This window comes from Sordaria macrospora, chromosome 7, assembly GCF_033870435.1.
Source record: "Sordaria macrospora chromosome 7, complete sequence".
In the NCBI taxonomy this organism is placed as follows: domain Eukaryota; kingdom Fungi; phylum Ascomycota; class Sordariomycetes; order Sordariales; family Sordariaceae; genus Sordaria; species Sordaria macrospora.
The window spans coordinates 1,502,882-1,528,246 of NC_089377.1; the positions used below are offsets into that span (position 1 = coordinate 1,502,882).

The 25,365-nt window shown below is 52.0% G+C and overlaps 5 protein-coding genes and 1 non-coding gene across 6 annotated transcripts; 4 read left to right on the forward strand and 2 right to left on the reverse strand.

Annotated features, from left to right (window-relative positions):
- Positions 1-644: 644 nt before the first annotated feature.
- On the forward strand, positions 645-5,615 carry SMAC4_03282 (uncharacterized protein). Its single transcript, XM_003352915.2, has 4 exons — positions 645-1,692; positions 1,760-2,955; positions 3,014-4,804; positions 4,870-5,615. The coding sequence occupies exons 1-4, from the start codon at positions 1,348-1,350 to the stop codon at positions 4,877-4,879; spliced, it is 3,342 nt and encodes a 1,113-aa protein (XP_003352963.1). The 5' UTR covers positions 645-1,347; the 3' UTR covers positions 4,880-5,615.
- A 2,111-nt stretch (positions 5,616-7,726) lies between these two features.
- Positions 7,727-11,234, forward strand: SMAC4_12096 (uncharacterized protein; the record flags this gene model as incomplete). Its single annotated transcript, XM_066091054.1, has 2 exons — positions 7,727-9,298; positions 9,375-11,234. The coding sequence occupies 2 exons, from the start codon at positions 7,727-7,729 to the stop codon at positions 10,482-10,484; spliced, it is 2,682 nt and encodes an 893-aa protein (XP_065947718.1). The 3' UTR covers positions 10,485-11,234.
- A 382-nt stretch (positions 11,235-11,616) lies between these two features.
- On the reverse strand, positions 11,617-11,715 carry SMAC4_14083. Its single transcript has 2 exons — positions 11,680-11,715; positions 11,617-11,652 (listed from the first exon to the last, which is right to left on the reverse strand). It is a non-coding gene; the product is annotated as a tRNA-Pro (tRNA).
- Positions 11,716-12,646: 931 nt separating this feature from the next.
- On the forward strand, positions 12,647-14,496 carry SMAC4_03281 (uncharacterized protein; the record flags this gene model as incomplete). Its single annotated transcript, XM_003352913.1, has 2 exons — positions 12,647-13,093; positions 13,219-14,496. The coding sequence occupies 2 exons, from the start codon at positions 12,647-12,649 to the stop codon at positions 14,494-14,496; spliced, it is 1,725 nt and encodes a 574-aa protein (XP_003352961.1).
- A 3,121-nt stretch (positions 14,497-17,617) lies between these two features.
- SMAC4_03280 (uncharacterized protein) lies at positions 17,618-22,220 on the reverse strand. The gene is made up of 3 exons (XM_003352912.2): positions 19,839-22,220; positions 19,536-19,781; positions 17,618-19,485 (listed from the first exon to the last, which is right to left on the reverse strand). The coding sequence occupies exons 1-3, from the start codon at positions 20,477-20,479 to the stop codon at positions 18,087-18,089; spliced, it is 2,286 nt and encodes a 761-aa protein (XP_003352960.1). The 5' UTR covers positions 20,480-22,220; the 3' UTR covers positions 17,618-18,086.
- A 197-nt stretch (positions 22,221-22,417) lies between these two features.
- Positions 22,418-25,364, forward strand: SMAC4_03279 (uncharacterized protein; the record flags this gene model as incomplete). The annotated part of the gene is made up of 3 exons (XM_003352911.2): positions 22,418-22,681; positions 22,738-24,196; positions 24,257-25,364. 3 exons carry the CDS (start codon positions 22,418-22,420, stop codon positions 24,574-24,576), a joined length of 2,043 nt encoding a protein of 680 aa, XP_003352959.2. The 3' UTR covers positions 24,577-25,364.
- Between the last annotated feature and the right edge of the window lies 1 nt (position 25,365).

Below are 25,365 nucleotides of genomic sequence, written 5' to 3' on the forward strand. Positions count from 1 at the left end.
GCGGAGAGGACTACGCTTGGTGCAAATTTAACGGCTTATGGTACTCGATGCTTGGACACGTGTACTGCATATCGCAATGGTTGTTGGCCAGTCAGTTGTGCCGGAATTCTAGTCCGTAATTTAGTTCTAGTGATGGCTGTGTCTTGGTCTGTGCGAGTCATGTTTACGACGCTTCAGTGGTTATACTAGAATTTCCTACGTAGAAGACTCGTCACACGTTCGCTTCCGTCTTAACTGTGTAACGCCAAGGAAAGTTACCACACGATAGTATCATGTCTCAAATCTTTGACACCGTCCAGCTGGTTGCCAAAATCTGTCACTTCTTCTCTTGCATAGTGTTTATTTATCTATCTGTTATTGTTTACACAGAGACTGATGAAAGCAGGACAAGTGGAAGCTTCGTAGGTTTATAAAAGTTCTATTGACTTGCTCAGCAACCTTACGCACATAATACCTGGTTGGGTATCAACGTAAGTTTCCACCCGCGCTAGGATTAATCGTGGCCAGTGCTACCCCGAGGTCCACCATCGCCAACTCAGTTGGTCAAACCTGCCATGTTACTGGTCAGGTACTAGCCACTTAAACCCTAAAAAGGCACGCGCAAGATACGGTACGGATCATACGAGCTGCCCTTAGCAGGTGTGGCTGGGAACGTGTATCGGCTAGGAAAAATTACCAATATTACGCCTTGTCTAGCATCCCTTTAGATGAAAATAGTCAGCGCCAGTTCAACCACAATCAATCTCATCCTTACATCGCACAAACCACCTCTCATCAACCATAAGATTTACTTAATTTCGACCCGGTGCTCACCCGCCGTTCTTTTATAACCCGACTAGTGGCGCTCTTCTCGTTTCCAGTCCACGGCATGTTCTCAACCCTCAAACCTTGATACGGTTAGACGCGGTTTTTACCTCCAAGCGGAGGCGGAGAAGTCGCACATTTTGAACCAAACATTCAAGTTGCGGCCACTCGAGCATCCTTCTAGCTCGCCTCAGCTTTCACTCAACAACACCATCAGGTTACGAGTCGCACCTTCCCGCGCGACACCCAAGCGCTGAACGGGGACTTGTACTCAAACCAGGCGACCAGGAAGGAACACTCCGAGGGAGCCGTTCTCACGCGTTCACGACGTGGCCGACCCAACGGCTAGCCAAGAAGAACACCGGGACACGGGGAACCGGCGGTTGCCTCACATCGCGCGATCAGGTCTCCGTCCTTCATATTCGGATTGTCATCCTCACCTATTTCTCACATTATGAGGGATATCCGTTTATCCTAACCCTGATATACCGTTTCCAATTATTGAAAGACGACCCCCAAGGCGCGGTTGACACTCGACGCAAAATGGATGTTTATCAGTTACATCAGCTTCACTTGCGGTTTAGCCAGGAAGTAGACGATCTCGAAAAAGAACTTAAGGCCGCAAAGCAAAATGCATTGCAAGATTTGCGCAGGGCGAGAAATGAGATCGAGAACAGAAGCCAACAGGAGAGGTCAATGCTCCAGGAAAGTCTCGGTACCGTACCTCCGAACCTTGGGCAGTTTATTGACGAGAAGCGGGACTTTTATCTGCGCCAAGCTACTCAACTCCATGAGGAAAGGCTAGAAAACGACCGGAAACGGTTTGTCGAAAAGCTTTCGGCCGTGAACAAGAAATGGAGAGCGCTACCTTTCGACGTGGAGTATGCGGTAGGTGTATATTCATCCTTCACCGAGCACACAAATGTCTTGGACATATACTGATCCCACGTTTTAGTCAACTACCTTCATCGAGCAGTCATTGATAGCATCAAGACCGTCGCTAGGCACCACGGCACCTGAGCTGTCGAATGGTACAAGGGCAACTGGAACGCCTCTCGCCATGCCCTCTTTCATGCAAAACCATCCGGCTCCCACGCAGCTTGCGCCTAAAGCTCAACCAGCGCAGGCTAAAGCTCCTGTCTCTCAGCCATTAAATGTGTTACCTAAACCAGCGACGGCAGTCCCCGCAGCATCGGTACAAAAGGCTGTATCCGCTTCATCTAGTACCAAGCGTCCTATTGCAGAGACTGCAAACGAGCAACAACCGGCAAAGCGTCCATCCACGCAACGAGCCATCACTTTTGATGAAGTATACCAAAACGGCAATGCCAAGTTCAAGCACATCATAGTCGAATACCCTTCCGAGAGCCAAGAGTATTACATTCTCAAGTGCGATGACCATGGCGTTCACTTTGGCGCTAATCCTCTCGCGGGAGCTGCAAAACACCTGGCGAGCAAGATGCATGACCACCAATCGAAGAACTATAATGTCGCTGTCGATACTCTAGGCTTTCGCGTCATTGGGTGCAATGCAGAGCTGGCACGGATGAACAACGCAGCGGTCGAAGAAGCTGTCTTGAACGGATATAAGCCGGTCAACTTACTTCAACTGAGCGTAGGAAAACGGGCGCGATTTGTAGAGGCGAATCCCGAGTTTGCCGATTCCTTTTCCACTCCGGTACCTTCTTTGGCCTCACCAGCAGTTGAAACACAGTCTCCGGTAATGGCACCACCCACGTCGCGAGAGACTGCTGGTCCGGCAATGGCACCACCCCCGTCGCGAGAGACCCCTAGTCCGGCGAAAGAACGACGGAAGAGCTTGCACGTACGAACACCGTCGGATCGCAGCACACGCTCGGCTGTCCCCATCCCTGATCCCAAACCAGGTCGCCTTTACAAAGGCTATTGGGTTGGGGACAAGCGGCATTATCCTGTCATGGTGTTGCCGACACAAGAGCCAGATTTGAGTTCATGTGGACTCAGCAAGACGCTGGAGGAGACAAAGCTCTTAAAGGATGTTCCTAGCTGCTACAAAGTTGTTAAAGCACCAGGGGGAAAGCTCAAGCTTGATGGATGGGCCCCTGGCTATGAGGTTGGTGGTCCTTTGGCTAAGTTTAGGCGGGTGCCGGTCATGTATTTTGACCGAGACATGTAAGTTCCCTGTCCTTGCTATAGCCAAACTTGTCGGAACTAACGTTGTACTGTTCAGGTCGGTTGGCTGGCTCTCTATCAAAGACGTCACGGAATTTAACTTTGATGACCCGGACTGGCGCCAAATCCCATTTTTCCAAAACGCAGTTGAGTACTGGGAAAGTCTGAACAAGGTCGAACCGAATGCGAAAGACGAGGCACCCGCTAGTGCACAAGAACCTCGCTTGGAACCTATCCCGGCAAATCTCCCAGAGCCCGCACGGGGTTCAGCCACCCCGGAAGCAGCGGCACAGTCACCGCCAACCGCACCAACGGAACCAACAACGGCACCAACAGCCTCCATGGCGTTAACGGCATCAACGGAGCCAACAGCAGCCTCGCCTCGACCTCAAACTGTTTCGGCGACGATCCCAGAGGTCACACAGAAGCCCGCAAGTCCAGCAGCAGCAATGCCACCTGAAACAGCACAACCTCGATCTCAAGCTGTTTCGGCGGCTGTCTCCAAGCTCCCGGCAGCGGCAGCAACACCACCCACACCAACTCTGTCTGGAACTCAACCTGCCTCGGCGGTTGTCTCTAAACCCGCGGCGGCCGTCCCAGCAGCAACCACAGCAGCTCCGTATCAGCCTCAAACGGCGGCAGCGGCTGTGCCAAAGCCCACGCAGACTCCAGCTTCTCCAAAACCCGTAACGCCCCCAACAGCAGCTTCACCGCGACCTCAGGCTGTGTCAGCGGCTGTCCCTAAACCTCCGACAGCAGTAGTCACACCCTCAACTGCCGCGGCGGCTCCTACAGCGTCGAAGCCCGTTGCTCCTAGCACTGTGAGTGTACCAATTCAGTCAGGTCCGAAGGCCATTCCCCCGGCCGTGTTACGGTTGGCGGAGATGGCTAAGACCGACCCTCAGCTTAGGGCCCTGATCGACAGAGTGAGCTCCAAGCAGGGCACTGCGGAGGAGAACGAGCGGTTAGAGGGCATCGTCGACCGCATTGCCAAGGAGCTCAGCAGCTCTGGTGAAGCGGTGAAAGCTACCGTTCTCTCTACACAACCCAAGTTGGTCATTTCAGACTCCAAGAAAGCGACGGCGCGAGTTGAAGCCTCTGGAGCACCAGCGAGCCAGCCTCCTTCATTACAGGTTCCGAGCCTACACGGGGGCAAGAAGGGCCACGGCACAGGTCTCAAATCACCGGAGTCATCTAAGCCGCCCACTCCGCGGTTGACAAAGGCAACAATCCTGTCGTCGGCGGTCCAGTCTCCCTTGGTCACGGCAGGCCCGACGCCAGACACTAGTACGGCTAGCTCACGTACCACCTCTCCGGCTGAGGCCTCCACCTCTGCCTCTATCCCGACAAGCAATTCGCCAGCCAAGCCGGCAACCTTTGTCAAAGCCGAGAATGGAGTCGCCACCACCACCACTCCGGCGACGACGAAGACGGTGCAGGCTGGTGAGAACGAAAAATTTGAAGTGACCATTGGAAAGGGCAGCTGGAACGTGGAGACGATGGAGCACATGGAGGACAAGCTTTCGGTCCGGTTGATAGCGTCCAACCAAACCAAGATTGCCTCGACGGCGCCTGGCAAGGAATATGAGCACTGCCCGTACAAGTTCGATATTGATCCCCAAGACGTTGCCAGCGTGGTGGTGGAGAATTGTGCCACGAACGCGAAGACGGTGGTGACGATCGTGCTCAAGAAGGGGCGCGATGGCAGCGGGGACAAGAACGTGATGCTGACGTTCGATCGGTTCGTCAATCCGGACTCCAGGACGGTGGAGAGCGGAAGGGTGCAGGCCAGACGGTTCTGTCGGTGGTTGAGGGGGGTTAATACGAGCATTGCGTACTCAAACAAGAGGTTAGTCTAGTGATATGATATTTTTTTCTGAGTGATATTCGCTAACTTTGATCAACTTCCTTCAGTTTCAAGTAGAGATTGAAACCCCGCCCGGTCTCGTTGTCAGGGATCCTTCGACGATGTCGCCGGCGAACGTCAGGCGCGCCTACACTGGAGTGGAGTGTCCAAGACGACAGAACGGCAGTGATAAGGAACTGTTAAAAAGAAAGGAATGGTCGATAGTGTGGTGCAAGTTTCGCTGCGGTGCAAGCGTCGGGGAGGGCAAAGATTCTTTCGCAAAAAGCTTGGCCTGTGATTGATGGTCATGCATGAGGGAACGGCTGGAAGTTATTTTTCTCCGGGCTCGTGGCATGGAATCGGAATACACCATGGCTCTTTGCGTACAGGTTCCTACGCATATAGGACCAGAGGAGACCAAGGTTATTTCCGGGTAAAGCGAAGAGCGGCCTGGTCAAGATGTAGCTCAACGTACTTGTTATGGAATACGGGACTAAAAAGGCATATATATTCTAGATGGTTTACCTATGGGTCGGGGGATTGACTGCCGTGGGCTGAGCGACGAGTTTAGACCGCAGCGTCTAGGTGCCTTGGGCGTTGGATCCCCTCCCCTTTCTTCCTTCGAAAATCGGTAGCGGTACAGTAGGGGTTCAAAAGTCTCCGGCCACTTGCAAATTCCCCGCCAAATTCTTGTCTTCTCACGAATTTCATTCAGCCCAAATGCATAAACCCTCGTGAAATGCAACTATAAAGAACCTTGAGCCTAATAGAAAAATGAACATTTTATTAAATAGTATTATTTTTATAAAGCGGATTTCACCTCTGAAAGTGCACCTACGCTGCAAAGTTAGCCCCCCAAGACTAGAAATATTATAGTGTATTTATAGTGAGCTTCAACGATTGAGCAAATATCCCCCTTTCAAAATGCAGTTCCCAACCTCCTTTCTCTACCAAAACAACAATACAAAAACCAAAACCATTATCTGTGGATAATTGCTCTGCTAATAAATGGAAGGCAATTGAGTGCACGAAGTTTGGATGATAGGAAGGCTGCTTTCTGTCCGAGTGTATTGGTATTGTTTTGGTGTAAAATGGGGGAGGGGGGGGGTGGCCGGAGACTTTTGGACCCCAAGTTTAGAACCTTCGAAAGTTTTCAAAACAGAGATCGTGCATAGCGTTAGGATCAAAAACGAAACAAGATATCGTTTCTTAGGTTGTGTGTTCTTTCATCAACCAAATGCCGTGCAGTGTCGTTCCAGATGTTTTCTTGTGACATCATTGTCGGCGGAGGACAGCAGGGTCCTATGATGCCGGCTTCGATCGGCCCACAGCGTTCGTCAAGTGCCGAAGGGTGGGTGGTGATTGGCATGCATGACTGCCAGGAACAATTTGCATGTGATTCCCGTCAAGGAACTCTTGTGCCCAGAAAGGGGAGATGTCACCAAAAGCCCCCCTGTAAACTTAACAACTGAAATGGAAGCCCGCCAAACAGACGGGAACTTCAGTGTATCTTGGCTCCGCTGTTCCATGGAAGCAAGGTGGGCGCGATAAGGTACATTATCATGACGAGATGATCGGGTGCTAAATGCTTCTTTGCAGTGCTAGACCGCCCCGACGCCCCGCTTGAAGCCGCCGTAGCTCGGCTTCCAGGCCCCACTGCTTGCCATCTCGAGATGCTAACTCACGTGGAATGACCGTGTCTGACAGCGACAAGAAAGACCACTGCAGCTTTGCCAACGCAACTAAAGACGCTGTCTGTCCACTTCCATGATTCAAGCCCAATGAAGGAAGAATTTGTCTGTTCTTTCTCTGACCTGGTTTTCTTTTTGCGCCTCTTTTATGTCTTTTTCATTCCTACAACACCATGACCTGAATGATGTCCTTGACCGCACCATCGAGTTAAACGACTACCTACACTAGCACCCGCCATTTCCTCACCACGTGCGAACCACCATCTCCGCTACTTCTAGCGCCGACTGCTGGACTCCATTGATCTGACCGCAAATCCAGCTGCGAACCGAACCGCAATCCAAAAGAACTCGGGTCTGGGGAAGACCTACGGTCGGGGCGCACATACATCTACACATATATGACGTTGGGGTAAGACTTGAAGGAGCCATTCATGGGCGCGTGCTACCGATACCGTTGGGCTTGCGTGCGGAGAGCCGACACACATTGAACCGTACACAGGAAACGGCCACTACTCCCACTACTATCGCCATTATCAGCTCCAGCAGCCATCGTCATCGCTCTTCCTCCTCCACCACCTCCACCTTCACCTGCGGCTGCTCCTGATTAATGGCTGCATTCGTGAGTTTTGCCTTTTCTTTCTTACATACTACCTGAATAATACCTCCATACTCCTACGGGCTCTTTTGCTTCCGTCGTCCCCCTATCCCTTACCTATCTCCCATCTCTGTGCCACCATCACCACCTACCATACGGCCTAGGTTGCGCCAGAGACAAACATCTCCCCGAACGGCATCCCGTCGTCGTGCAAATGACCACCAGTCGCCATCTGTCCTCTTGAAGATCGACCAACCAACATCCTCAACATTACCCGGAAAGCTCGCTGTCAGCCTGCCAGGTAACCCTGGCCAGCGATCCCCTTCAATAAGAAAGGTCTGTCGGCGTTTCCCGCTGCCGCCGAATCAGCACCAAGAGCTCCTAACCCAGCCCGTCGTCATCACCAACACCGCACAACCTATTACAGCCGTTGTTGTCCTTTTCATCTAGGCTACAGCTTAAGCTAGCACAGCATCCAAACTGAGACCATGCTGCGCTGCTCCTCTTTATTGCGCTCCTCGATCATCAAATCATGACCATATCGTTGCATCACCATTTCTCGAGCTAGGGATAGCTAGACAGAAGAAAACTGACAAGACCCTTTTACAAAATATACAGGATCCTCCCTGGCTGTCGCACATGTCCGCCCCTCAACCCCAGCGCAGCGGCGATGCGGCGCTGAACTCCCATCCATCTACCCCTTCGAACCAGCCGAAAGGCATCATATACTCGAACGATAGCGCCGCGAGCAATCCGAACCCGACCCATGCCTCCTTTTCGCCCGCCACCCTAAGCTCGACCGCGCCCAGCGCAACCTCGGCCGCGAAGAGGAGGAGCACCATCCTCGTACACCAAAAGTCGCCGCTCCTCCTCGCGACACCACCCCAGATCACACGCGCCTTGGCTTACAGCCATCCTTTTCTACTGCCCTTGAACAAGCTTGCCGGTCTGATAACATGGACGACGCGCGATCCGTGGGAGAGCTTCCTGATGGTCGCTGTGTTTTGGGCTGCGGTTCTGTATGGTGACATCATTGTGCGTGTCGCCGGGCCTGTCGTGCTTGTACTGCTCCTTATCGGAGGCATGTACGGCCGGCGCTATAGCCCGCTGAGCAGCAGTGGTTGGACCGAGCCGGGCGTGGCGGCTGGAGACGTGGCTGGGTTAGCTGGGACAGATGGAAAGGGGAGTGTTAGGGGCAAGAAGGCTCCCAAGACTAAGAACCTTTCGGTCGACGGGCTTCCGGACAACAAGAATGGCAAGGCCAATGGCGGGCTCAGTGGCGGCGTGGGAGTGGGCGTTGGAGGAAACGGGCACTCGAGGAACCAAGGGTCGGTATCCGAAGTCACAAACACGCGACACCAGAAGACGTTGGACGAAATTGTCGAGACACTTAAGGAGTTCACGGCGCGCTGCAACATTCTCCTGGAACCCATGCTGGAACTTACGGATTTCCTCAGCACTCAGCGAACGCCTACTTCGGCCACTACAAAGCCGGCACTTACAACACTTTTCATCCGGATCCTTCTCTGCACCCCGTTTTGGTTTGCTCTGACCCTGCCACCCTTCCGTCTGATCACTACTCGCCGGGTTATCATGATCTTTGGGACTCTCATCCTAACTTGGCATTCCCGTGTAATGCGGGTATCTCGCGCGATCCTGTGGCGTAGCGCCTCTATTCGCAGGTTTTTGGAGCTGGTTACTGGCCTGCAGTTCGAAAAGCCCGTCAAGGTTACGGTTGCTGAAAAGAATGGGGTTGCGTCCTCCGCTGCATCCACTGCTAGCGGTAACTCAGCCAAGGGGAAGGCATTTGCCAACATCAAGGGTTCCAAGGCGTACAATTCGCAGGAGTCGGAGCTTACCAAGGCCCTTAGGCGTGCCCGCGGCGGACACGATACAGGCGTCCGCTTTACATTCATCATCTATGAAAACCAGCGTCGGTGGGTCGGTTTGGGATGGACTACTAGTCTGTTTGCATACGAGAGGCCGGCGTGGACTGACGAACACAACAATGCGGTCCCGCCGCGAGACCAGTTTGAGCTTCCTGAGGTCGAGGACGGTAGCAACATGCGCTGGCGCTGGGTTGAGGGATCGAGGTGGCGGGTCGATGGGGTACCCGACGAGGCGGTGATGCCAGGAGAAGATGCGGATGGAAAGGAGTGGGATTATGACAGCCCTGGTGGACGTATGGGTTGGGTTTATTATGACAACAAGGTTTGTTATTTTCGCTTCTGCATATCATTGCGCCGAGAATATAGGATACTGGGACATCAGGCTAACACGTGCGTAGTGGCAAAATGGCCGCCGAGGACAAGACGGTTGGGGCCGTTGGACAAGAAGGAGAAAGTGGTACCGCGATGCCGAGCTCGTTGAAGCAGACGACGCCCTGGTTGAGGAGCTGTCAGAGGATGCGATGGTCGACCAGCAAGGGAATCACCTTACTGTGAACGGATCCGCCAACGGCAACTCCAGCACCGATTCGGTTACACCAACCGCGACACCGGCACCCGGACCAGGGATAGGTGCCCGGGCACAACCCCGGTCATTGCTCTCGGATCAATTAGCGGCTTCGGGCGAGATCGCTTCACCTTCTACCACCGTCCCTAGAAAGGCGTCGATAAAGCTGAAGAAGACACCCGAAAGCGCGGCCGACAGCCTGGCAAGGATACAAGCGCAAGACATGACGAAAAGCAGAATGGACATGAAGGATAAACTTCGAAAAGACAAAGACGCAGAAACAGATGGGGGAGACGATGCCGCTTCGGTGGTTTCCACGTCAAGTACTAGTAGGTCCCACAGATTCTCTAGTGCTTTATTCGGTAAGTCGCCGACCAGCAGCGGTGCTTCCAGCGCTGTCACCATCCGGGGTAGTAGTGGTGGTCGTGGTTCTTCCATCGGAGCACAGCAGAGACGAAATTTCACCGACGCTGCCACCACCGGCAGCCCATCAGCAAGTTCCTCCGGTGGCGGTGGCGGTGGTGGCGGCGGCGGCGGCGGCGGCAGCAGCAGTTACGCAGGTCGTGACCAAATCCCCTCCTCCTCCTCCTCCTCCTCCTCCTCCTCCCACTCTTTATCCGTTCCATCCTCAAGTCAAAACCGTAGTAGCAGCACCAGTCGAAAAACGATTTCATCAAATAATTATAACAGTGGTAATAACAATTCTTACGCGGGCAGGAGTAGGAGGTCGAGTCACAGCAACGCCTTGAGCGATACGACAACAATATCAAAGGGATCAGGATCATCACCAACACCGCAATCCATCCTGATGACGGCAAAAGCCAACGAGGAGGATGAGGTGGCGTCGTCGTTTGGCACGCAAACTAGGTTGGCGTTGCAGGATGCGGGGAAGAATGAAAGTAACTGGGGGTTTGGGGATGAGGTTAGGATGGGGTTGGAGTGAGTGAGTGAGTGATGACGGGACGCATATACCTGCAACTATATATACACGAACGGGATTGACTAAAGGACGGGACAGGAAAGAACATATGGATATTGGATGACTGGACGCGGATGGGATACCCAAGACACTAGGGAGGGATGGGCGATTGGATGGATGGATGTATATGTCTCTTTGAGAATTGAGAAAAGCGAGAACAGATCGGAATACAATACAAGAAGATTGCAACCTTGTTGCATTTTCGTATACAACATCTTGATTTACTGAGTAAATTAAGCTTGTGGCATCGAGTACGAAGCCCTACTGTGATTTACTAAATCAAGCCCTTGGCATCAAGTACGAAAAACCCTACGCCGAATCTACCTCTGTCATCACCCCGTTGATAGTGCTACATCCTATATAGAACAATATGAGAGTGGTTACCAATGGTTGAAGCTATCACCAATTCACAATTGCTTAGCATTTCCATTTCTTGGCGCCTTCCATCCGGATTTGACAAAGTCAACTCTCATCACACGTTCATATGGTAACCACAAAAGTCTTCACCTAGTTAGTGTATCTGACAGGCTCAAGCCAGAAGTATGTGTAGATGCTCTGAAGCTTCCACGGCTTCGGTGTATTACACGTCATCCATCCTATGAGCTTAATAGGTCTGTCTGTCTATCGTTGTCCAATCGGTCAGTGTCTTCTGCTCGCAGTGTATGTAGTCGAGTGTAAATCTATCAGAGGACAAGGACACAGAAAGAAATGAACGCCTTTCTCGCACGCAGGTCGCCTCGCCCGAAGCCCGGACGGAGGAATGAATCCGAGACTCGTCGTCATGATCTGCCGACGTGTATCCCAAAAAAAAAAAAAAAAAATTTTTTTTTTTTATTCTTTTTCTGTTTCGGTTGTTGCTCGAGCACCTGGAAACTTTTATCTCTTCAATATTACTAGCTTGTTGGACGTTGCTTTGAGTTTGAGAAAGCACACTTCTTCTCTCCCCTGCTGAATTGCGAGCTTATATGAACTGAAAGCAACCGAAAAGGACAAGAAACTGATCAAAGAAGACAACAAAATGATTTGCTAAACACCAAACGAAAGGGAACTAAAAACTGAAAAGTGAGAATGAGAAAAATAAGTTAACAAAAACTTGGGGCTCAACCGGGATTTGAACCCGGGACCTCGCACATTCATGGATTCCCATGAGGGTGATTAACCCGAAGCGCGAATCATACCACTAGACCATTGAGCCGATTGCTTGCTTGTTGAAATTCAGGGCTAAACCTTGTTCTTTTATTGTGGAGATGTAAATGCTGGGGGCACCCAAGCTCACTGAACCCAGCCTAGGAGTAGCTTGCATCATAAAGGCAAACTCGCGATGATGACTGATTTAATAGTAGAGTTCTTAATTCATGACCCATATTATTCTCCATTTGATCGATTACTACCAGTGAAGATCTTGTTTACACGATACAGAACGTACACAAATTGCAATCTCAATCACCGGCTCGCGCCGAATGAACACCCACCGCCCGCCCGGATACGGCAAAGCTACGAGAACCAACACAAGAACAAAGCAACAGAAAATTTGAGGCCACTGCAGTATCTTCAATTATGGCAATGGGGCTTATAGAAGTGGAATCGAATTTCTTTGTTCCAGACCGAGTGCCGCCCATTTTCTTTTCGCTGTGCACTTGCACATCTGGTATCTACCCTTTAATGATGACTGAAGGGCGATGGCTTCTTGAGAGCACAAGGTGACAATGATATGAAATGGAGGTCTCGGGTGTTGATCGGTTCATTCATTGTTCTTCTTCTTCCCTGAGGTGCCCCTTCTCCCAAAAAAGCTCCGGAATACCTACCTGCTTGCAACTTCTTGTCTTGTTGTCTTGTTGTCTCCGAGCTCAACTGCATTGCAGAACTTGATTTGATTTTGCAGTCACCTGCATATTTGATCGAGTCCCAGTCCCAATCTGCAGCACCCATACTTCGACGATACAAAAAAAAGGCTGGTCAAGATCCGATGACCTTGCAGCCACCTGCAACTTGATCGAGTGCTGATTCCACGGAGTAAATACCTCGACCGAGCACACTTCCCCCTTCGACATTCCATCACACACCATCCACCACTTGTCCTCGCCATCTCCCAAGTCACTTCTCGTTCAGACCCTCCATCTCACAACATGGCGCCCAAACCAAAACCAAAACCAAAATGTTTCTCTACCCCCAAGACTAAACCCAACATCACCACACCCACTCCTACCCCTCGCACCACTCCAAGGACCACCAACACGAGAACCAAGACGAGAACCATCACGAAGACCACCACCGCATCTCCCAGGGTGACGGCCATCACCATGAAGAAGACACCACCGCCCTCCAAAAGGAAAGTCACCAGGCACCACGCCTGCCGCTTCAAGCCGCCATGCAAGCAAGGCCACGGTGGCCCAGCCAAGTCCATCTTGCCGATCGGCAAGTACTACTATAGTGAGGAGGCGCTCGTGCGCGATCTAGATGCTCTAAAGCGGGGTGCCATATACAAGGACGACAAAGAGTTCTTTAAGCGGGTGAAGGCGTGGTACAAGGCCGAGGTTGATCGTTTGATATATCGGAAGCAAGTTCAGAGTGAGGTGAGTTCTGGCTGAGAATCTAGTGGGGAGTGAAATGGATGCTGGGGAGAAGGGACTCAGTTGCAGGTGATGGTAATGATGAATATGAATGACATGACTGTTACTGACGTATTCGATATAAACAGGCAAAGAAAGAGAAAGAGGAAAAGGAGATCGATAAGGTCATGATCAGGCCCGCCGCGGCGACTACACGACCAGGAACTAGCAACCTGAAGCGCAAGCTCGCCGCTGCTTCCAACATGAACTCCGACGGCAGTGGATCGTCTGACGAGCCTTTAATATCCGACGACTCAGTTGACAACCCCTCCTCCGAGTCCGAGTACTCTGATTTCGACGACAGTCATTTCCGAAAGATACGTGCTCTGAGGGCCACCACTCCCATCACCAAGAATCCCCACCAAACTCTTCAGACACCACCCCCGTCCTCCTCCGAAAAGCCGACACCCACGCGTGTACAGCCCAGCAGAGCAGTCAAGCGTAAAGTTGACACTACCCCATCGCTACTACCACTGACCCCGGCTAAGACCCCAAGTCCCAAACGGCGGAAGATGACACCGGTCGTTGAACGCCCAAAATCAGAACCGAACGCGGAGCACCGCGAAAGCCCCCGCCCCGAAGACCAAACGAAAGGCGACTACACCCTCTCGAAACATGACTTTGAGGAGTACCAACCCGATTACGCCGACCGTGGCTCACATGCCGACGGACTAGACGTCGCTTACTTCATGATCGAAGTCGAGAAAGCCGTTGATGTCGCCATCAACGAGCTGGTAGCCGCTCGTCTCGGCAACGGAGTCTTTTCTCTATCCTCCCCGAGCGAAATTGATCAAGGCGGTATTCGAGCAAGGTGGAGGAGACTTGGCATTATCGCCAGCCATACTAATGTTGTTGGCCATAAAAACCGAACCGCGGAAGAAGAAAGTAAGGACGAGGAAGAGGTGTTTGTGCCTGCTGGTGATGCAGTGTCGGGCGAAGACAGGCGACCGCTGGCGCTTTCACGTTCTGCTCCCCCTGAGGTGAACAAGGGAGGGAAGAAAGGGCTTGAACTACGACTCGTTTCCAGGCAAGGAACACCGGCTCCGGAAGCGCCGATGGAGCTTAGTCCGACGCTAGGACGATGGCAGCTTGCGGGTGATAGGAGAGGGAGTGGCTCTTCTAGACTGGGCGGTTCCAGAGCTGGGGATAGGGTGAAGATGAAACGTGAGGTCGACTCGAAGGCAGTAGCGGCGGAGAAAGAATCTGGTCTCGGATCAGGAGGTGAAGGTGCAGTCGTGGGATCGCCCATGGAATCGAACAAAAGGTCGATACAGGTGTCTGGATTGAAGTTCGACGTAGAGCTGCGCACGCTCGAAGTTGGAGAATATGGCGAGAGCAAAAAGACCATATGGTTCCATATGCTGTGATCGAAACAGGAGGTGTAGGAGCAACCATTCCCAGAACACTGCAACATCCAAACCCATCACTTGCCGCTCTTGCTGGAACCAACAAGGAGCATGGAGATTCCGAGCGGTATCGGTAGCGGGAAGGGCAATGGGTTGGCGGGACTTGCCATCAAGGCAATGGAGAATGTTTGGTTTATCTGTGTCTTGGTTGCCTCCTCATCAGGACGTGGCGCATTGTTGCTTGGACTTGACCGATTATTTGCTGATCGATTGTTTGCTGATGGCCGTCGAGGAGCTGATCTTGAGTTGTTTGGGGGCGATCTCTGATTTGAGGGTCGGCGTGGAGCTGGTTTGTTTTCTGGAGTTGTTCGCTGGTCCGCGGGCCGACGTGGTGTTGACCTAGAACCTGGAGCTGGTCTCTGGGCAGAGGATGGCTGTGTTCGTTGCTCCGGTGTTTTCTGGGGTCGCGGATCTGTCCTCCAATCCGGCCGCCGCTCCGGTGTTGCTTGGTGATATTGGCTAGGACGTCGTCCGGTATCTCGCGGATCCGTTCTCCCGTCATCCCGGCGCTCCAGCGTTGACTGTTGATTTTCGCTAGGCCGTCGTCCGTTATTACGGGATGGTGTCCGAGGGAAAGGATGGGCACCGCTGCTACTACCGGGGCGTGGACATGTTGAATTGGACCTGCGTGGTGCTGAGGACATGGTTGTATATAATTTCTTTTGATCAAGATATCTTGCTGGCTTTGGGATATGAAAGTTGGTCAAGAACTAACTCAACCCGCTGTTGTTATTGCCATCTGGTCAGCTTATATCTGTAAAAGCAGAATGGGACTGAGTCGTAACGTCGTTGCCGCATAAGAACGCGCATGAGTCGATATTGACAAAGCGGAACTCGAAGTGTTTCAAGATGCTGAGCTCGGCCTAGAAACGTACGACAGGGAGAGATTAGCTTCCCATCAACCCGGATACCTACCAATGTGATATCCTTCAGCAGCGTATCGTTTCCAGGCGCTTTGACAGCTTCTCAACTGAGTGTCATTTGATGTGAGTCGTGATGCCGTCTCAAAGGCCTAGCTCTGCCAGCCCACAACGGCCCCGTGCTACCCATTGTAGAGCCTCGCTACCGGCCAGAAGATTTCATTCTACTGTACAGTCCAATACTCGTTTGTTTGTTAGTTCGAGACCTCCGGTCATTCTTCCTAGGCGTTGGCATGCTTAATCGATCCGTTTCGTACCATATTAAAAGCGTAATTTCATATTGCATATACCCTCTAGACTCTTCTTAATGCCTTGTCAAATTGTACTTGGCCCTTGAATACTGTCCTTATAAGGTTTAGGACAGTTTGGGATAGATCGTGTCTAGTATCATAGGTGTACCTAATAAACAAACCAGCATTGCGTTGCATATCTTATGCCCTGATTGAAAGATGGGCGTTGGCAGTTTGTGGTTTGTATTGGTACCTCCACGACACCCGTGACTCGGCGCAATGATCGTGGGTTAATGCTGGCGGCAGTCATGCTGGTCGGGTCTATAAGTAGGTGTATCAAACAGACATGACGGAGAATACAAAACTATCCTCGGAAGAAAGCACGAAGACACGGGTGAGCTTCCATCGATCGGGGATGAAACATTGACGACAGCAAGGTTAGAAACTGAACTGAAGAGGGAAATGGATTGGCCTCGAGTTGGTGCGCGGCAGGCAGTCGCGTACTTGGCGCGTGTGTCTTTTTGTTAAGATTATGACGATGACATTGACTTAAAGCCAGAAGATCTGCTAATACATTAACAGAACTACCTCAATTATTGAGTTTTGTGCGGGCAGGCATCCCGTCTGAAAACAACAAAGCGAGCTTCCGTTCAGGAAGTCTCGACCCCTGGAGGATCGGCAGGTGGGGGGAATTGCCCGATCGATTGTACCTCCTGCCGCTGAAGTGAAGTCATTGTCAACGATGAGGTGTTGGCATCATCATCGTCACTCACCTAGCAGCTCAGCTCCTCCATTGTGAGAACATGTACATAAGGTAGCGTTTCTAATTCGTGATACCTTGGCCAAATTCTGAACAACAAGAACAATCATGGGTGGCGCACATTTGAGCAACTTAACAGTACAGAATGCAGCCGGCACAAATATCGCAAAGTAGCGTTGGACATTTGTGAAACCTCCCACTAAAGCACAAAGCGCCGGGCGGGAGATGTACATAGTCTAGATAGTATACACAACTCCAACTTCGCCTTGCTCGTCAGTCGTCATCAATCGGGAAAACTGTCCAGCAAAACATCATTCTGAAAGGACGATGGGAGACCCTTAGAAACCGATCTGCAGGGTCTGAGACATCACATGAACCATTGCAACCATTCACACAATTGAAAGTCCACGATCTCTATCGTCATCGCATTGCACGTTACGACGAGGGTATTTCGCCGTGTGGGCTGGGCGGTTGTGCCAAGTCTTCAAGTAAATGGCCCAGAACGCCGCACAAAAGACGCATTGGCGGCCAGGCGACACAGCCAACGCCTTCCTCCGAAAATGGAATCTAGCGGAGGCTACTAACAAAAGTCAGTGTAGAGTCACATATAAATCTGTTACTGACTCCCGCCGCTGCAGCCGGCACAAATATCGCAACCCCCCTCTCCCCCACCCGGCCGCAATCCCCGCGATAGGCTTGGATCGTCGCCAACACCCGAGAGGCCAGCGAGGGCAGGCGTGCCGCCGCGCGCCGCAAATTATTCATTCGGGCATTCATGGAAGGTAACAGTCACAGTCCGAACGGTACGTAACGAACGGCAAACGAACGAGCGGCAGGAACGAATCTGCTTCGGTTGTTTGTGTATTTAAACTCACGGGGACCCCTCACGTCTTTTCCAATCCGTTTCATTCCTCATCCTCATCATCGACGAACATTCACAAAGAAGACAATCGTCACTCAACCTGCAAACCAACTACCAAACTTACCACTACCAAAACCAACCGACCAAACCACTACCACTATCAAAATGGGTGACTGCGGCTGCTCCGGTGCTTCTTCCTGCAACTGCGGCTCTGGCTGTAAGTTTCTTTGCTCCAATTATCCGTCCACGCATCGCGCATGCCGACCTACTATCCTGATTGAACATACCGCTGACATTAAACTTTCAAGGCTCTTGCTCCAACTGCGGCAGCAAGTAAATTTGCCCGCTCCTCAAGCTCAATGCGACCAACCACCCCAAGCACAAAGCAACCATGATCTATTCCCTCTGAATCGCTAGTGGACAGCGAAAGCGACAGCGCGAAGTTGGAAGACTTCTACTGTCGTCACTTGCCTCTCGACGGATTTTTCTTCGGCAACGGAACGGATCGACAACGAGGGGTAGCCATCGCCTTGGAGGAGGAGGAAGCATAGGAGCTTTGGGATTGATTGGCCTTTTGGGGTTTTGTTCCTATGATACTTAGCCACGAAGCTGCTTTATCGGTATTTTCCCCTTTTTTTTTTGAGAGAGAGAGAGATAATGGGCTAGATTGAACAATACAAGTCTTTTTCCCTTCTTTCAATTACCATATCTGATCATCACTCGAGTCTCCTTTGTGTTCGTGATTATGTCCATGTCTACTTCCTCCCACCACCCGACTTTCAAGCATCCACGTCCGCTGGTATCTCAATCTTCTCCAACATCCTCCCCTCCACCACCTCCCCAAACCCGCTCCCCATCATCTTCACCACCACCTGCACATCAGGCGGGCTCGGCACCTCCGTTTCCACCAACCTCATCAGCGCCGCCGAATCCCATGCTTTGTCTGCATCGCTGGCCACTTCGCCCGTCGTCTTCGCCTGCGCAATCACTCCCTTCACGTCCCTTCCGCGCCGCACCTGGCCGCCCGTGGGGACTTGGGGAGTGATGAGCGTCTCGTCCATCAGGCTCTGCCAGCGTGAGAGGAACATGCCGGGGCCGCACATGCTTGCTTTTTTGTTTTTGGTATTATCACTATTTCGCCGGCTGGGATTTCGGGAGGCGAAGGGGGAGGTCGTGGATAGGGAGAATTTGGTTTCCTTTTTAGGTTCTGCTGTTAGTGAGGGAGGAGGTGGGGGGTTGGTTACGTCCAGGTCGTCGAGGATGTGTTGCATTCGCTTGAGGGAGAGGTCTTCGAGGGAGGAGAGGTAGGTGGCGTGAGCGTCTGCTGCTGCGAGGATTTGGGGTTTTATCGAAGGAGGGAGGGCTGTGAAAAGAGCTTGGATGTCGGTGCTTAGACTGCCTGCTGCTCCTTTGCGAAGTCTGGTGGTTTCGATTGTTTGACTGTTGCTGTTGTTTGAGGGAGTGGCCGATGTTGATGGTTGCTTCTCGGGCTGCTTCTGGCGGAACTGCGCCAGCGTCTTCTTGCAGTACTCGAGGAAGTCCTCCTTGATCTCGGGGCAGTTTTTGGCCACCTGGTGGACAAAGTTGTAGGCGGACTGCCGGTGTCTCCTAATCAAGCCGACATAGTCCTCTATGGACGGGGCTCGAGTCTCCAACGTTTTGTCGGCTGTCAATGTGCTGGAGATCGTCACCGGGGAATCCTTCGCCTTGCTGGTCTCGATAAGGTCGGTTAGAAAGCTTTCAGCAGCGGAGACGTGTTCGCGAAGGTCGATGTTCTGATGGACGGCTCGTATCATGGGCTCGAAGCTACCGATAAAGTCCCGTACGGCCTGGGTGAAGAGATCTGGGTTTTGCTTGCAAAGGATCTTGATGATTTCATCTCGGTCTCGGATTGCGAGCAAGGTTGATAGGTATTCCAGACACTGCTCGTGCTGTTCCTTGGACAAGGACTTCATAAGGCCGCGTCGAGATTCGTTGAAGATGGTAGAAATGATCGACTCGGATCGTTTTACGCTGGTGTTCCTGATCGTTAAGTGGTCTTCCCTCGACTTGGCGACGTACTCCTTGATGACTGCCATGTGATCCTTAGATGGACCACCCTTGGCCCTTTCTATCCGTTCGGCTGTCTTCCGGAACTCTGCCATGTCCCACGACAAGATCAGGGAGATGATTCTATGCCTGTTAGTATTGGACCATTGTCGAAGTGGACACTATCGATCGACACTTACCTCTGCAGGAGGTTCATGCCATCGTCAGCATTTTGTGTCAGCCCGAGCCAGTTGGTTAGGCCTCCAACGCTCATTTTTGCAAGGACAAGCCGAACCAACCCGCTTATCATTGAGGCTGCGTTTCCAATGCGAAGGGTCTGTTTGACGGCCGAATAAGGTACCAGCTTGTGTATGCTCGCCACCATCTGCAAAAGATAAGATCCTTCGGGGGAGAGAACGAAAACATGGTGCATGAACGTGGCCAGGCTGAGGGAAGTTAGTCAGTGAGAGAAAAGGCGTTGAAAGAAGGCCAGAATCACATACTGAATAATGATGTAGTCCACGGCGGTCTGCACACCAAGTGAGTGGCCTTCAATGTCGGGTTTCTCAGCTATGCGATCAAACAATTCTCCAACCAGATTTCCATAGACAAGTTCATGCAGTACGTCCTCCCAGGCGCGCACAAGGTCCTGTGCCATGGCCCTGTCATATTTACCGTTTAGATCTCTTGGTGACCCTTTGGGAAGACCGCCGATAAGACCTCTGGAGACAGACTCATGAATAACCGAGGCGCCAGTCGCGAGGGTTTTCCTACTACCCAAAGACCCTTTGTCGTAGCTCTCGGACAGGTCTGCTTCACCAAATTTGGTCAGAATTCCTTGAAATTTGAGCGGCCAGAAACCAGCTGGCAGATCGCGAACTCCTGGAACCGGGAGGACGATGGCGCGCAACAAGGTTGCCAGAAGCGGGACTGATGACTCCTTCTTGATGACAGGCTTGGAGGCGCCCTCTATCGACGAGGCAAAGGGATAGCCATAGGTGGAAATGGCACTAGCATTTTTGAAGCATTCCACTTCGGAATATGTCCCATAGTGTGTAAGAATGTCGAACAAGGCATGTAGTTGAGGCGCGGTAAGGGTGTCTGGGACGGCCGAGGCAGATGACCCAGAGTTATTGGAGGTCATGGTGGAAAGAGCGGAGGGTTTCCGTTTCGTCCTGAGTAAACCTATTACGTAGGTACAGAATGATTGCGAGTTGAGGTCAAATGATAATTCCCGTTACGTCGTTGAATGAAAGTCTGGGCCTCAAACTTTGGGCGTTCGGATGGCTTTGCAAGGATCAGCTGCTCGGGTTTCGCCGTGGGGTATCTCGAGTATTCTGGTGTTTTCCTTGGCGTGCCTTTAGCCGGAAGGAAGTAAAAGATAAGGAAAGAGAAAAGGTAGGAAAGAAGGAAGGGAAGATAAGAGAGTATGTAGAGGTAGGAAGTCTCGGTCTATATCAATGGTATTCTGGGGACGGTCGAGGTTGATGTTGAGTCCGGCAGTGAAGGTTGCCCCGTGAGCGCCGTAACGGGTTTGACCATGGGGAAGTCGGGCTGGGCTAGACTTGATCCATGCCGTGACGTCAGATATTGTACACCGCATCCAGCGGTTCAATATCGCAAGTATCTTCTGAGAATTCTAAGAGCTCGAATTTCAGGCCATGTAAGGAAGACTAATCATCGATTCAGCCGCTTCACCTCCATGACGAGCTCCAAACTTCAGGACGATTGCCCCTGGCGGCAAGCATTGTGCCTGGCTTCAGTCAGAGGAACAGCCAACATGCATGTTTGTCACATGCGTTTCTTGGCTTCAGAAGACGCACTCTTTCTGCTCATATAGGGCGTGAACGGGGGAATGTTGCTAATATTGGGAACAGATTGAGGATCAGCGAAACAGAAAGAAATGCTCCAAGCGCGATGAGGTTGTCGAATCATTCAGGTCATCAACGGCGACTGCGCAGGTACAAGTACTCGTCGGTTAGGTGGAGAGATCTAGGAAGGAACTTCAGGGTCTCGGGCCGGAAGTGGGATGTGGCCCATGCATCCTGGTACGTAACTCACTTGTTTACGCCTATAGCCCTAACCCTGTAACATCGTTTACTTTTCGGGGCGTTTTGTCCCGACGACATTTGTTCCTTCCCATCTTTTCATTCATGTTTGCTCCCAGTTGCGTCCAACATGCCATGAATATCGCGGTATTGGAAAGAGCTTTGGACTCTCACCGCAATCTCTCGCTGCCCTATATGCCTTCAGTTCTTTCCGTTTCCTCTTGTGGTGGAAGCTTGATTCTTTCAGTTCCGTTCCCGTCTCCTCATTCAAGTTGTCGTGCTCCGTTCATCAGCTTTTCACCATGTCACGAATTCCCAGACCCAACCACCTGCCAGAAAGAGCACACGATGGGTGCGATTCTTGGTCAAGCATCTGTCATGAGCTTTCATCAGGCTGAAATCTGAAACCACCTATGGGGAGCTTCCTGAGCACCAGAAAAGCGCCCGGACACGTGCACACTGCATGTTGTCGGCCTGCAATCCTCCCATCCGAGGCTGCTGAATGTCGGCCTTGTCCAAAGTTCAGACAAGATGGATTCACAGTTCAGCACCCGGGTGATTTCCCAAGGTCGTGGGAATGACATGCCTTTAATAACAATGGTGTCCATCTCGAGAGGAGATCGGAAATTCCCGAGCTTCATAGGAATGTCCCCTATCCTAGTACGGAGGGAATGATGGTCAGAACCCTGGTGCAATGTGCGATCGATGCATACTCATGCCTGCACTGCCTCTTGTGTCTTCTTTCTTCGGCGTCAAGATCCATCTGAAGTGCGTCAAAAGGAACTTGTGCTCCTTCGGTTCTGGATTGGACATGGCCTACAGCGCGGGGATGGGGCGGACCTTCCCTCGGCGGACGACCTGAAAAGCCCACCTTCCATGTATTGCCTTCTTCCGTCCTCGCCGTCTTGCAGTGGCCGAGTCTCTTCAACCCCGGTGACCAAGTGGTGGCGGGCAAGCCATCCTATAGGTATACCCAGACAAGCTGATATTCGCAACGAAGACAGTCTACTGTCTGTCCCTTTTTCTTCCTTACCATGTGGCCACGAAGAACTTTATCTTCCATTTTCCTTGCACCCTACCTCTTCGGCTCGTCCGCTGCTCTCACAGCAGTACATGGTAACAGTTTTATTCCAGACCACAACCTCCGAGTGACTATCACCGAGGTCAATTTCGGATGCGAAAGTCGCCCAAGTGTTGTTGTCAACGGCACATCCCCCGGTCCGGTAATACGCTTGCTCCCAGGCGCAAGAGCCTGGATCCGGGTATACAATGACATGTCAGATCTGAATCTGACCATGGTAACTACCCCCAACTGGTAACCTGTCAAGCATGGACCAATTCTGACCTTTGACAGCACTGGCATGGCTTGACACAGCGGATGGCACCGTTCGCAGACGGAACTCCCCAAGCCTCGCAGTGGCCGATTCCTCCGGGACACTTTTTCGACTACGAGGTTGCGACCGAAACTGGCGATGCCGGCACCTACTTCTACCACTCACATGTAGCGATGCAAGCCACCACCTGCTCTGGACCTCTGGTTGTGGACGACTGCAGCTCCTGTCCCTTCGATTACGATGATGAACGTATCTTATACTTCCAAGACTATCTCCGTGAGAGCGATCAAAAAATGGCGCAAGATGTCCAAGGCGTTCCATACAGATGGCCCGGCGGGACAAATGGGATTGTCCTAAACGGCCGTTCTATTCCTATTGACAGCAAAGTCACTCCCGGCCCCAGTGGCCAGAACGGAGTTTTTGGCGGAGGACATGCCAGCAATCCTGAAGGACATCCCAGTCCTGGGGTGAAGCAGATCGCAAACGAGGAGGGCTGCACGCTCCCCGTTATTGACGTTGAGCCTGGCAAGACCTACCGGTTTCGCATCGCTGGCGCCACGGGTCTTTCCTTGCTGACGATGGCTATTGAGGACCACGCCGAATTTAGGGTTATCCAAGCTGACGGCATGCAGTACCTCCGACCTGTTGACACTCGTGATTTGCAACTTGGGCCTGGCCAGCGTTTCGATGTTCTCTTCAAGGCAAAAACGATCGAAGAACTTGCGGCAGACGGAAACAAGACGACATATTACCTGCAGTTTGAAACTCGCAGTCGGCCGGAACAGTTACGTGGATATGCCGTGATTCGCTACGATGACAACGTCGCAGTTCCAGAAGAACCAGCCATACCACCAGTCGACCTTCCCGCCAATCCCAACGGCTGGCTGGAGTATACTTTTGAGCCTCTTACCGGTGTTGTAGCACCCGCTGCAGAAGAGGTCACTCGCCGTATTACCCTTGAAGTCGTCCAACTCAAAGACAGTGATACGGGACGTCAAATTTGGCAGCTTTCGGGTATCTCATGGACCGAAGAAAGCAACAAGGTTCCTCTTCTGGTCGACATTTACCAAAGAGGCAGAAACGCAATGCCCAACTACACCGTGGCAAAGGGCAACAAGGGGTGGGACACAAAGACCGGGTCCTTTCCTATCAAACTGGGTGAGGTCGTGGAGCTTGTCATACAGAACACCGGTACTATGTCAAGTGACATTGGGTTCGTAGAAGCCCACCCGTTCCATGTTCATAGCCAGCATGTCTTCGACATTGGTAGTGGACCGGGCGTATACGACGCCGAGGCCAACAACGCGAAGATCGAAAGGCTTGGATACAAACCTACCTTGAGAGACACGACTATGCTCTATCGTTACCAAGACACAGTCGATCCCGGACAAGCTGCTGGCTGGAGAGCTTGGAGACTGAAGGCTACAGCCCCGGGGGTTTGGATGGTCCACTGCCATATCCTGGCACATATGGTGATGGGTAAGTTCACTGTACTCCAGTGCTTCGCGATGTGTCAATGCCCGCTAACAACATCTTTAGGCATGCAAGCCGTTTTTGTCGTGGGTAATGAGTGGGACATCAAGGAGATTGCTCCGAACGACGTCGCCGGATACCTTGACTATGGTGGTAGCGTGTACGGAAACTCGACATTTGCACCCAGCCCGAACGAGTACTTTTCAGACGTGACGGATAAGTGCGGCGTCTATGCACAGAGCGAGGAGGATGATCACGAGCCATCCGATTACAACTCCACATCAGGCTACAACTCGACGTCTGAGTACTCCAACTCAACATCGGACAACGACTCAACGACCGAAGATGAACCGGAGACCGACGACTCTGTCCCTTCAATGCATTAAAGCAGCCCTGAGTCTCCCGTGACCTCGGAGCCGGACCACGATTTGGAGGTTGAAGATGATAATGATTCTTCTTCAACCGCTGAACATGACCCAACGGCCGACAGTAGCCCTACGCTCGATGGGCATGCGGAGCAGACCCCCAGTGCCGCTCCAGAAACAGCCTCCGACTAAGAGGATGCTGATAATGAGTCGGCCGTTGAAACCACCGGTTACAATTCTTCGGTCGATGACTACCCGGAAACTGACTCTGCCCCAGCGGCTAGTGTCAGTCCGGAGCCGGTCTACCCAGGCCGGCCGCCCAACAAAGAGCATGCAGGCCACGAAGATCACTCAGGCTACCAAGGCCACCCAGGCTCCAAAGGCGGTCCTTTTGATGGAGGCCACCCGGTTCATCAAGATCGCCCGGTCAGTAGGGATGACTTCATTTCTAATGGCGCCCCAAGTTATGGGGATGAAACGGTCGGTGAACATGAGCACCGGGGGGCCGGAGGAGGGTTGCGCGAGCAGCTTAAGAGACCTTGGGAGTCTGGAAAGCACTACTCGATCGCATGTTATGTGCCTAGAATTATCGGTCATATGATGAATAAGTAGCTTTTCGGAAACAGGACCAAAACAAGACTGAAAAGTTCGTGTCTGAAAAAGAGTTATCACTTATGGTAAGAGGGGTTGGTCCGGTCATTGTCAAAGTACATAACACCCGACGGTCGGCGTAAAACATGTTTTACAGTAAAGTGGTAGAACGTTAGGTAGTTTGATGGCGTTGAAATAAAAGTCACTTGGATCTTCCAT